Source organism: Anopheles ziemanni, chromosome 3 (assembly GCF_943734765.1).
Source record: "Anopheles ziemanni chromosome 3, idAnoZiCoDA_A2_x.2, whole genome shotgun sequence".
In the NCBI taxonomy this organism is placed as follows: Eukaryota; Metazoa; Arthropoda; class Insecta; order Diptera; family Culicidae; genus Anopheles; species Anopheles ziemanni.
This window is the reverse complement of record NC_080706.1, coordinates 89,935,761-89,948,199: the sequence shown is the minus strand read 5'-3', so window position 1 is coordinate 89,948,199 and position 12,439 is coordinate 89,935,761. Positions and strand designations below refer to the sequence as shown.

General features: G+C 45.4%; 1 protein-coding gene across 1 annotated transcript; it reads left to right on the top strand.

The window, feature by feature from the left end:
* The first annotated feature begins 2,206 nt into the window (after positions 1-2,206).
* LOC131285778 (tudor domain-containing protein 7A) lies at positions 2,207-9,254 on the top strand. Its single transcript, XM_058314635.1, has 5 exons — positions 2,207-4,476; positions 5,270-5,884; positions 6,776-7,788; positions 7,896-8,053; positions 8,628-9,254. The coding sequence occupies exons 1-5, from the start codon at positions 2,365-2,367 to the stop codon at positions 8,864-8,866; spliced, it is 4,137 nt and encodes a 1,378-aa protein (XP_058170618.1). The 5' UTR covers positions 2,207-2,364; the 3' UTR covers positions 8,867-9,254.
* Positions 9,255-12,439: the final 3,185 nt, after the last annotated feature.

The following is a 12,439-nucleotide window of genomic DNA, read 5'->3' as shown; positions in this document are numbered from 1 at the left end:
AGGGAACTAACGTTCGACTTAACGTAGGAGGATATACCCCGACTCGCATAAAAGAAGAAGAAGAAGCTTCAGGTCCAGTATGACTCAGAAGATGATAGTTTTGCTTTTCTGTTCATACTTTGTAACACCCTATGTTTAAATCTCTTTATCACAAATGAAGTCCCGGGGAGAATAAACAGCTTTTCAAATTTGATTTACACTTGGGGGAGGGTGTAACAGAATATCAAATACAATACTGTGGAAGAACTGCTTTATTTTTTTCAATAATTTTATCCCCATCGAATTGATCAATGATTAGAGCCGTTTACATTAATCCTCCTATTTTTCGTATATTTAGTGTGCTAATGATTTGATTTTGCATATCGGTATCCATTAAACGAGACTTCATTCAAACCGGACAACCTGGCTACGTGATAAGGAAAACCGGCCGTAATTGATTCGTAAAAGAAACCCATTACCCAACGGGCAAATCGCATTTCGATCGATCGTCTTTCATCCATCAGCGCAAATTGTGCATCATCGACACTCTGCTGTGTTGTGTGTGTGGAGAAGAGTGTTAAAATCTCTCCAAGACTTCCCAGCGAGAGCACTGCTGTTGCTTTCCCAAACGCATTTCTGTGCGTCGCAAATTTCCTCCACCGTTGTTGGCCAAAGTGAACCAATTTTCTGCGGCTTGTTGCACGCCTCCACGAGGCCAGCACAACCTCTTCCCCACCACCACCGATGGGTTCGTCGACGAGTACCATGTTCCGCGATGAAAGATAGATCGGGCCTACGAGAGGTGTGGCCGATCCAACACAACATTCGACAGACTTGTTACGCGAACTCGATCAAGTGTTACTTCGCCTCAACATTGCCAAGTTGGTCTGTTTTCCATCGTATCTCTAATGGCAGGTGTCCTTTGGCTCTCTCTCTAATGCTGTCGAAATACGTTTGTTTTTAGAAGATTCAATTTTTCATTACAATTTCTGGAAGCAACCGACATGAATAGTGAATTTTATAGCTTGTATGTTTATTCTGGAACTAAATTTATGTCACATTTGGCATTCTATCACATTTTTAGATTTTCCAAATGCAGTCTACAGCAAAGTTAAATGGGACACTAACGAATGAGACGATCTACTGTCTTCTCGCACCATACTTCTATCTTTCAAAAAAGTAATTTAATTGTTGTGTCTGGAACTCGCTACGTTTTAAAACCAACCAATTGGAATGATCAGAAAGTTGAATAATTACAAAATCACCGCTCATGGTCAGAAGAATATTATTTACTTTGTATTCACATGTGATATTAGAGAAACAATTCAAAAAGTAGGAAAATAAAAACTAATCCCCCCTGTGTGCCCTATTTACAAGTCTATTGTCCATCTTTTCTAGAGTCTATCTTGGTGTTCACTCGGAGAACCTATTTTCAACATTCACACATCCATGCTCAACGGGACATTGTTTCTTCTGCAGACTTCTGGTCCGATGCTTTGTCTTTCGATTTTCTTCATCTAAACGGCTTTTCTTAGCGAGAGTTGTTTGTTTCCATTAACGGACTTGGGAGATACACCTATTTTCTTTGCTTTCTTCCCATTCCCCCAAACTTCGTCATCGGGTGGAGGGGGATTGCCACAAGGAGCGGGGGTGGGTGGTGGGGCGTGGTTGTGGCGAGTGTTACCGTTGGAAAAAGTGAAGTTAATTGCTCCAATCTCTGTGCCCCGATCTCTGGCGCGTTCGCGTACGAATCGTGAAGCAGGGAGAAAAAATCGGTTGGAAAATTACCTCCCAACTCCTGGGTGTTTACGCGCATATAGTCGAGGTGGAGTTTTCCGGGCTATTTTTTTTTTGGTTTTTTATTGCACTTAAAACTACCAAGTTGCATCCGTCCGTGTGGAGAGCGTAAACCCAGTGGACCCAAACAGACTTCGATAAGGAAAAAAAGGCGAAACCCATATGGTGCGGAAATGAAAAGTAATTTCTTCTCTTCTCCCATCTAGTTGTCGTCATGGTGATTGGTTCGCAAAGCGAACGATTGTGTCCGTTTTGTCTCTTTATTACGTTGTTCTTAGTTTTACTTTTATCTTCTATTACAATGCTTTACATTACCATTACTTGTAACTGAGATTTTCACATTGTTGTGGGGGGATACTTTTATTTCTTTTTTTGTCCATTTTGTTTCATATGTATCAATAATTTAGTTTTTGTTTTCTTTCTAGAACGGTTATTTTTAGGTTAACGACGAACGAAAAACAGAAGAAAAAGCTCGAGCAAACAATTTGATCCTCGACCGGTCGATGCTTCCCTCGGGTGGTGCTGCTACAGCTTCCACAAGGTGGATTCGTTGAGTCTCGGTGTGATAAGCAATCAGTGAGCCCGAAAATGCCTAGCCCGAACGAAAACAAAACGCCGAACCGGATGTCGCCGGAGGCGATGGCGGCTGTAAAGGCGATCCGGGCGCTGGTGTCCTCCCTGAAGGAAACGTCCACCGTGCTCAGCGTGATGCGTGACTACCGGGCGATGGAGGGCGAGTCGCTGCCATACCGGAAGTTCGGCTTCAACACCGTGGAGGATTTTCTGCGTGCGAGCGGAGAGTTCGTGATAAAGCAGGCGCCCGGCGACGCTTCCCGAATCTATATCAAACCGAACAGCGACTCGGCCCACATCCTGCAGATGGTGTCGGCGCAGAAGACTTCCGCGACTGCGCGGGGTGGCGCGAAACGCTTCGTTGCCCTGCGTCAACCGGCGGGACCGTCGCTGAGTGGTGGGCGCGGGTTCGGTGGAAATGCGACTCAGTACAGCCGCATCTATCAGCAGCTGCCGTACAGTGGCCGAAACAATGGGAACTCCAGTGTGAGCCCCAAGAAAATATCCTTCAAAAATCCTCCGGCGACGACGACCACGACCACGACGACGGCGAAAACAACCCGTCCGATCCTCAAAACGTCACCACCCAACGGCAGTGCGGCGGGTGGCAGGAGCGAAACGAACAACAACAATAAGGCAACGAAAAATCTAAACGGTCAACAGCAACCACAGCTTTCTTCCGCTGACTTACGGCACGTTTTGAACGAACGGAATGGCATCTTGAGCCGCTCGTCGGTGGAGATGCGCCAGCCTAGCAAGGCGCTGCCGCTTTCCATTACGATCAGCAACAACGTTGCACGGAAGCTTCCCTTCGCCTCCGATAAGACGCCAGTGGCGAAGCCGCAGCAGAAACAACAGGTGCAACAACAGGTGCAACAGCAACAACAGCAAAAACAACAACAACAACAACAGCAGCAGCAAAAACAACTACAGCCGGCGAGTAAGTCATCGAAGATTTTACCACTAATGACCATCGACGTCAAGCCACCAGAATCGCTGGTGGCGGCGGCGGCGCCATCATTCTCCCCAGTTCCTGTCAAGAGCGTCAATTCGCGCCTTCTTCTGGCAAAAGCCACAATGCCCTCTACGACGCATGAACAAACGCCCCAAACCACCCATCCTCCCTCAAATAACAACTTCCAGCGAGCCCAGTCCCTCGACGAGCGGACACCGACGACACCGTCGTATCACGTTCCTACTGCTGTGCGCAACGTGCCACAGCAGCAAATAATGACCACGCCGTATAGTCCCTTTGGCATTGTTCCGCTGCCGGCGTCACTTCCCGGGAAGAAATCGTTGCAGGATCGCCTCAAGGCAAACCAGCAGTTAGACGAGAAGGACCAGGCACGGTTGCCGTTGCCGCTGCAGCCGCAACCGCAACCACCAAACCCCTTCGAAAGGGCTCTTTCCATCACGAGCGCCAACGGTACGACTACCAGTGTGCCCAGCATCAGCGAGCAGATAAACGCGTTCGCCCCAACGACCAAACCGACCTCGTTCAGCTGGAATGACCCGAACGCGACACCGGTCGAGCTGCTGGTGAAGTACAGTTGCTACAAGGGCTACGGCCGGCCCGAGTATCGTTACTACCGGCAGAAGAACGGGCGCATCCAGTGCAAGGTGACGCTGAATGGCTCCTCGTACACGACCTACCCGGCCGACTACGGCAACCAGTTCGAGGGGCAGTTCGCGGCCGCGCTCGTCGCGATCGAAGCGCTCCAGCGCGACGAATCGAGGCAGACGTACAGCGTGTGTCTCGATTCCGATCCGGACATTGCGAGCACCATCTACGAGCTGCTGGCGACCTGCCGGAGCGGTATGTTCAGCAAGAACATACCGGACGCGTTCCTGGCCGCACACCATGCGCTCCTGCCCGACCACTGGTTCTCCATCATTGACCGGTACTCGAATCAGCTGTTCCAGCTGGAGGAAACGTCCGGCGATACGATTGTGCTAGCGCGCCCGCAACCATCCGGTTCGGACGTCGAGTCGAACACGTCCGAGGCACGCCAGATGGCGATGAATCAGCTTCCGTTGCCCTGGAACGAGCAGTACTGGAATCTGTACATCACCAATCCCGTTTCGACGGTCGAGGTTTGGGCGCGACTCGTCGGCCAGGAGTACAGTGTAAGTAATAGGCTATCAATGAAGTTTTCCCATGGACCACAACATTCTTGTGAAACCCAAAGATCCTTATCCACACTCATGTTCACAACCACCCCTTTATCGTTACAAAATAACAGTAATTGTGGAATTGAATGTGAATCTACAAAGTCTTTACAGTTCCATGGAGAGTTTTAGGCATGGTTTCATGCATTGACAATCCTTGTCAATTGTTCACAAAGTACGAAATCGTGCTTCATTAATACTGAACGAAGTTTACTTTACTCATTCAAATAAAAAACTTTTCCGGAATAGATAAGTTGAACTGATGGTAATGCAAAAATTGATACTAAAATAACTGAACCATTAATTTCAATGCATAACACTATCCTATCTACTTTTCGAAACGATAATAATAACTGTCAATGAAACAGATGCTGTTATGTACGCGAAAATGCGGTAACTCTTAAAATATTCTCCTCTTGACATGACTATTTTATCACTCTACCGAGATTGGTTAGGGTTGAAAAAGGTTAAAATTTAAAAAAGTACCAATTACGTTTGTCGAGCACAAAGCACGTACAAAAAGGTAATTTTAAACCGCTTAAGGAATACTGCCGGCGTGGTATTGCTATACGTACGAGTTACATTGTGGTTCCATGACTCAACCTATTGTAAAGTGTTTTGTAGATGGATCATAAAAAAGCTTGGAAATATTTTGGTAAAAAAAAGACATAGACCGACTTTACTTACACATATTGTTAACTTCGTTCTAACTGTGTGTGTTTTCATCGTTCTAACTGTGTCCTCATTCTAGGACAAGATGGACGCGCTCATCACGGACATCGAGATGTCGATGCTGAACTTTCAGCCGAAGGCGGAAGAGGTGGTGGCGGCCGTCGGCGAGTACTATCTGGTGGTGATCACCGACTGCTGGTACCGGGTGCGCGTGGACGAGATCAACTATGAGGCGAACCAGTGCCAGTGCTTCTTTATCGACATCGGCGAGCGGGAGCAGCTCGCACTGGATGCGCTCTACCCGTGCGACCCGAAGTACCTGCAGCTACCGGGACAGGCGAAGTGCTTCTCGCTCGACGGTCTGGAGGATTTCAGCGAAAACCCGAAGGGAAAGCACCACCTGCAGGATTTGCTTGCCGGGCGCGTCTTTATCGCGCAGGTGCTGACGAAACGGGAGGACTACGAGGCTGCGGAGCAGAGCGACGGTCCGGACACGTGCACGCTCAAACTGATGCTGTACGACACATCGACGCAGAACGATGTACTGCTCAATCCGATCATACTGACGCGCATCTGCGACGACACGCCGACACCGGAGCTCAACCTGAAGGTGGTCAACTACGTCACCATCTCGTACGTGGACGACCAGGGCGACGTGTACTGCCAGAAGGCCGGCAACATGAAGTACATCCAGGTGGGTGGAGGAGGTCGTGTGATGCAAGTGAAGTACAACAAAAACTCGCACCGTTTCAGTCCGTTTGTTTGATGCCGATAGTGAAAGGTTACCGAACGGGGTTTCGAGTTTTCATCCGACTTTCGTTAGGTTTATAGATTCGATTTTATGGCGGTTAGTTTAAAGACTCCGCCAGTTTCGTAATGTTGGTAAATTCTTCTTTACCAGCTGTTTCATGATTAATATCATGATGTTGTTGTCTTGTCTTGACAATATTATTGACTGCTGCGTTTCGAATACACTTTCGTTTGTAGTTCATCTAGTGGTAAGATTTCTGACCACGAGTAAGAGGACTGATGATCGATCACGATCAACTGATCGCTTTTCATTGAACACGCTCAACACGCGTTTATTTTGTATCAAGTTGTCCTTTGTCTGGTTTTTCTGACAATTTCTTCTCGACACGAAACTGCCTCTGCTAAGTGTTTTCGGAGTTCGTTGCTTAAGAGCTGTGATGTGGCCATAATTTTGTTTCCCTCTGGGTCGCTTAGTTATGTGCCCAACTTCCCCGCCAACCCCGGGTTGTTACAAAACACACATCTGGCTTTTCATTGTACCAATCGTTGAAGTTGCTGGGTAGTTCTTATTAATGACGCCGGGCTTGCGCTTGGGTTCTTGGTGTACGTTGCACTTGACTATGCAACATTGTAACATTGACATATTTCTTACTCTGTTTGGTTTGGTTAGCTATATTTCATTACATTGTATCGCTTCACTGGACTTTCCTTCTTAATGTTCTGGTGCTGCCAAAGTACGTTCTTATACAAATTGTGACAAAATACTCAAATTGATGGATCCTGTCTAATCCCTTTTCATGTACGAAATTCTTATCCATAAACGTGGCTCTTCCAGAAATTGATCACCAACCTCACCCAATCGAACGCACTCGAGGGTGAATACCGTGGTTTATACACATCGACGTCTGAAACGTTGCTACATCAGCGGCTGTACCTGGTGCAGGACGAAACCGACGGCAAGTGGTACCGGGCGGCGCTGGACGCCAAAGAGTCCGGCCCGAACTGCCGGATGCTGTACGTGGACGTCGGGTGTCGGCGGCGCGTGAACGTGGCCAACATCTACCGGCTGGAGATGATCAGTCTGGCCCTGAACCGCTACCCGGCGCAGGCAATCCGGATGCGAATGTTCGAGCTGCCGGACTGCAGTGAGCCGCAGGTGTTGGCCCGGCTGCGCGCCTTCCTCCGTCCGGCCATGTCGGCGATGGCGAAGGTGTTCGGCATGGAAACGGGCACACTGCCACTGGTGAAGCTGTACGTGCATGTGGCGGACGGTGGCGATGAGGGCAAGAAGATCCTGGTGTGCGTGAACGAGGCGATCAAGATCGAGCAGGAGCTCGAGATCAACTCCGAGCTGATCAACTCGCCGCGTGTCGCCGAGGGTTCGATCCCTTCGTCCTCGTCGGACACGGAAACGACAGTCGGCACGATAAACTCCCAGTCCACCGGTGGTTACACGCTCTCCAGTGCCGACGGGAAGGATCTGTCCAACCGCTTCGACGGGCTTAACCTCAGCCCAACACCGTTGTCCCCCGAGATCGCTGCAAAAAAATCTAGCTCCACACCGACGGCCTCCACAACGGCTACGACCAACGGCGAGCGGAAAGAAGCGATTGCCAAGCTGGCCAAAGTAACGCTCCCGGCCGTCGGCAAGCTGTTCGACGTGAAGGTAACGATCGCATCCAGCCCCAAGTTCTTCATCATCCAACCGTACGCGCAAGCGAAGCAGCTGGATCAGCTGATGCAAGAGCTGCAGAAATTCTGCATGACGAAAGCGCAACCCGTCCGGAAGGATCAGGTCCGCCAGGGTGAAGCGTACGCCGCACTGAACCGTGACGGGCACTGGTACCGGTAAGGGGTGGAAACAGATTCCAAAACAGATTGTGTTTTGCCTCCATTGCCCCACTCTGCTGATTACTTCTCTTTTTTCTCTCTCAATTTGCGTTTACCACGCGCAGAATCACGGTGGTGAATATCATCCTGTTCGGACCGACACCGATCCACGCTTACTTCTGCGACTTTGGGCTGGTAGCGATGCTGGATGTCGCGAACCTTCGGGTTTTGCCGGCCAAGTTCCGCGTGCTGCCACAGCAAGCGATCAAGGCGAAGCTCTACGGTAAGCGTTATCGAGGAAGGGAAGGTTTTATATTAGCGCAACATACAAAATCGTAAAGATCAATTTCTTTTTTCGAAACGTTAAGACGAACGTTACACTTTATGGGTTGGCGGAAATAAGTTTTTCATATAGAATTGTTTAATCATTCAGTATTTTAATTAACAACCAATTATGTGTTCAATTTCCAAATCACGGCCTACAAAATGTTTCTGTTGTTTACACATCATATTCGATGGATTTAGCCTTCAGTTAAATACAACTTCATTTACAAGTAGTTTGCACCACGTAAACACGAGCTAAGGAAATGTTATCATATAAACTACACCGCAAAAGTCGTTACACAGTAGGCCAAAACAGAAACACATGCCATTTGCTTTGTGAGGAACAATCGAAACTACTCTCATCCAAGTGTGCTTCTTTTATACATTTCACCATCAAAGGCTACTTCGATATCAAATAAGAAACATTTGAAATAACTGAAAGCTAAATTCACGTATAATACTCTAGCCGTTAGTTTTCGTGCGACAATATTCATCATTGATATCATTTTCTTCTTCCCTTTTCATTGCAAAAGGCGTTAAGCCAACCAACAAAGACTGGGTGACCGCGGACGCAGTACGCTTCCAGCAGCTTACGACCGAGCGTAAGTTCGCCAGCGTCGTGCGAAAAGTCGAGGAGGACGAGTTCAACCGGCACGAGGAGCTGGTCGAGCTGGAGCTGATCGACGTGTCCACCGACGACGACATCCTCATCCACAAGGTGCTCGTGGACGAGGGTCGTGCCATCTATACGGCCGAGGCGCATACGGTGTGAGCAAAACCACAACCTAACCTGATCGAGTTATCGTATCGTCGTTCATCTCATCGTAAACACTCATTTAACCACAACCATATTTAACGATCGTGTTAAGCATTCCATGGTGGTTATCTACTCATCGATATTTATTATATACGCTACTTACGTTAAAGGCGATCGAGATTTTAGCACCCCCGCTATTTTCAACTAAGCCACGCCAAAATGGTGTCCCGAAGCAAGTTGTGTGGAAGGATCGAATCCTTTACACAGCAAACCATTTTGTAATCATGTGGCGCTGGCAGGATGGCGTAAATTATTATTTCATTTTCCTTTTTTTTAAAGAATTGAATGTTTAAGACGCGTACAGCTATTATAACTTCAAGACTTTTCGATTATCTAATCGCACGAACGCTAACGCTACCAACGCTATCCCGATGGTTCAATGTTTAGAGAACATTACTAACCCTTGCTGGGAAGCGCGAAAAAGCGTCCCTTAATTCTTTTCATCTTGCGATTCTTGTTTTTTTTTTAACTATTTCTTGTACGACAAGATTATCGAGCGAAATATTAATATTAGAAAGATAGAATTTAATGAAAGCAAACGAAGTGTGTGGGAAGCAGGATTTCCTTTCTCTTCTGACGGTTCAGGGGGAAAACGGTACACGCACCGTTTGGTGGGACGATAAAGATCCACAAATTAGTGCAGCCAAATTTGTGATGCTGAAGAAATACAGAATGTATTATAGGAACGCGAAAATTTGCCAAAATTGTTTTACCGGCTTGCTTTGATCGGTAATCTTTTTCCGTTCGGTATTGAATAAGGAGCGAACATTATTAATCATGGCGGCTATCGAAGGTCGCATACGTTGTATTTCTTTGAAACCTTCCCATCGGGCATCTAATACTGCAAGGGAAAACGAGAAGCAGTAAATAAACCTAGCGTAAGCGAATGATGAATGATGGAATGAATTAGTTTGAAAGCATATTTTTTACACGATAAATCATCCAAAGGATGGCGGGGATTGAAAGCTTCTCGAGAAAGAGCTAATTTGCTTGCAAACAAGAAGTCCTAGACTTCGAGACTTTTGTGATTGTGATACTGCTGAATCAAACAAACAACAAAAAGCAATTTGTTGGTTGTCTGTTTTCAGGCGTTTTGTTTTTCGATTGGAGATTGAATGTTTATTTTTTTTAAACACAAACATGGGATAGATATATTTAACGTTGAAGTGGTATGATCGCGAATAATCAAGGACGAGAGACTGAGAGGCCGGAAGACGGAGGGAAAAATGAATTAAGGATTTAATTCAAGTGCCTGACAGAAGGATACTAACGTACGGAAGTAATTGTTTGCGCACGCGAATTCTGACGATTTCAATTGCACCATTTCTCCCGTGTTTGGTTGTGTCTTTACAATAACGGCTCTTTATATTCCGCTGTTTGTTGATGCTCGAGAGCCACAATGTTATTTTTAATTAGTTATTTATCAAACGCAGCTCGTAAACATTATAGGTGTTTTTTTTTTCTATTGTGTTAACACTGTTTTCTACATCGGGAGGCTAATACGAATTCAAATGGATGTGATTGTGATGCACATATTGCCAGTGTGTGCCAACAACAAGGGTCGATTTTATGGGAGTTAAACGTTTTTTAATACTTTTTATATTATCAGTAGTTTTGATAGCTATTTCTTTTATGTTCATTTGAAATTAATGCACGCACGGGTTTCTTCCTTATTAACACTGTTGATCTTCTTTCAATTACCACAACAATATCTACTTACAATTCATCTAACGATAGGAAACGGACAAGCTATCATATACTAAAAAGAAAAAGAAAAAAACAGAAAAGTGGTATGGATTGGACTTAGAGATTCCTGGAGAGTAAAATCATTTTGAATTAGATTTAAAAAACGTGCATCATTAAATCAATAAGAAATATTCCTAGCTTATCAAAAATGTCACATACCACTTGAGTGAATAACAGAAGAACTACAGTCTAAAGTTACTATGGATGATTACTGAAACATGTATTTAGCTAACTGTTTACTGTATCGGCTTTCCTGTTATTATCTATCTGTGAGGAGATATGTCCTTCTATTGAAGTTCATTGTGAAAGATGCGTTGTCTGTTTTATCCCTATTTATCCCCTTCCCCCGTTACACGTTACTACTATTGCACTTGGTTACTATTGCACTCGACTTATTATTATCGCATGTGATGTCAGTTTTACATTTTATATACCGTTTTTCATAGTCGCTTTACTACTACTCTTATTTAGGAATGTGTTGCAACTACACTGAAATTATTAACCCGGAGGGTAAGAAAGTAGTATGAAAAGATATTTAAAAAGAAGAAGAAAAAAAACGAATGCTCAAAGTTAAAACGAACGACTAAAAACACACCACCAGCATTATATATGTGTGAACTTTTACGAACCGCTTCTTATATAAACCTTTTCTCACAGTGTCGTTAAGAAACTAACCCCACGCGCATGATGGAAAGGAAGAGGTCCTTTTTTATATACATACAAAATTTATACATATATCGAATGATCTTTACACAACGTTCGCCCTGTGAACGCTTGGAAAGAGATGGGACCGAGTGTTTTTACTACCAGCCAATGCTATATATTTACAAAATGCCGCATATATTATGTGCCTTTATATTATCGATAACGAAGGAACTGAGGAGGAATGGACGCGATCGGGCGTCGCAAACGAATGAAATAAACGAACGGCGAAGAGAGGAAATGCCAAACTTGGAGTATTTTATTGAAAACGTCCGAAAATATAATTGAGCATTACGTTACCAACCGCCAAATTGAATCGCACACGCCAGGAAATCACGGAATCGATTAAGAATTTAATCTTTCAACCCGCAAATGTAACCCTCATTGAAGCCCACGGAAGCGAAGGACAGAGCGAGACAACTAGAACTTCACATCCCGCTAATGCTGCGTATAATTCAACCACGAAGCATAAACGAAGCTACTTCCCCTCCGCGTCTAAGGAGGAGAAGTTTGCACTTTTGGCGCCAAGTTTTACCAGTTGCGAAGGGGAAAAGATGTTACCTGCTACCAGTCCTGCGCTCCTGTTACAAACGGAACGAAAATGCTCCTAAATAAGCTAGTGAAAATAGCGTTTATAGCGAGCGAGAGTCAAATTGGCCGGTGTGCACGCATTAGTTTAATTTTCAAATGTGTGTATATTTCATTTATTCATGTATTGACTCGGAACATTTTAATTCGATTTGTTAAATAATAGGAACTTTTTAATAAGGGTTAATTTATTAAATATTTGATATAAATTAAATAGATTAAACGATTTAACGAATGGATAATTTATAATTAATTTGAAATCGTTACGTAGTCATAAAATGGCATACGGCGACCCACGCGATAAGTTTGACGGACGGTGTTGCATGCAGTTGCCGGGCTCGATCTTCTAGTACATTTTGCTTCCTCAAGTACCAGGAGCGCAGGAACCAGCAGCAGGTAACACGCTTACGCTGCCGAGAGGGGAAATCACAGCGAGCGAGACAACAGCAGACAGCTGTTAATGGTGATATCTCTTTCGCACGGAAAAGGGGA

Excerpts from the sequence above, each read along its gene's own strand:
- LOC131285778 (XM_058314635.1), top strand. The coding sequence starts at position 2,365 with ATGCCTAGCCCGAACGAAAACAAAACGCCGAACCGGATGTCGCCGGAG. Across the intron at positions 5,885-6,775 it reads GCAACATGAAGTACATCCAG|AAATTGATCACCAACCTCAC; the intron begins GTGGGTGGAGGA and ends TGGCTCTTCCAG. Across the intron at positions 8,054-8,627 it reads GATCAAGGCGAAGCTCTACG|GCGTTAAGCCAACCAACAAA; the intron begins GTAAGCGTTATC and ends TCATTGCAAAAG.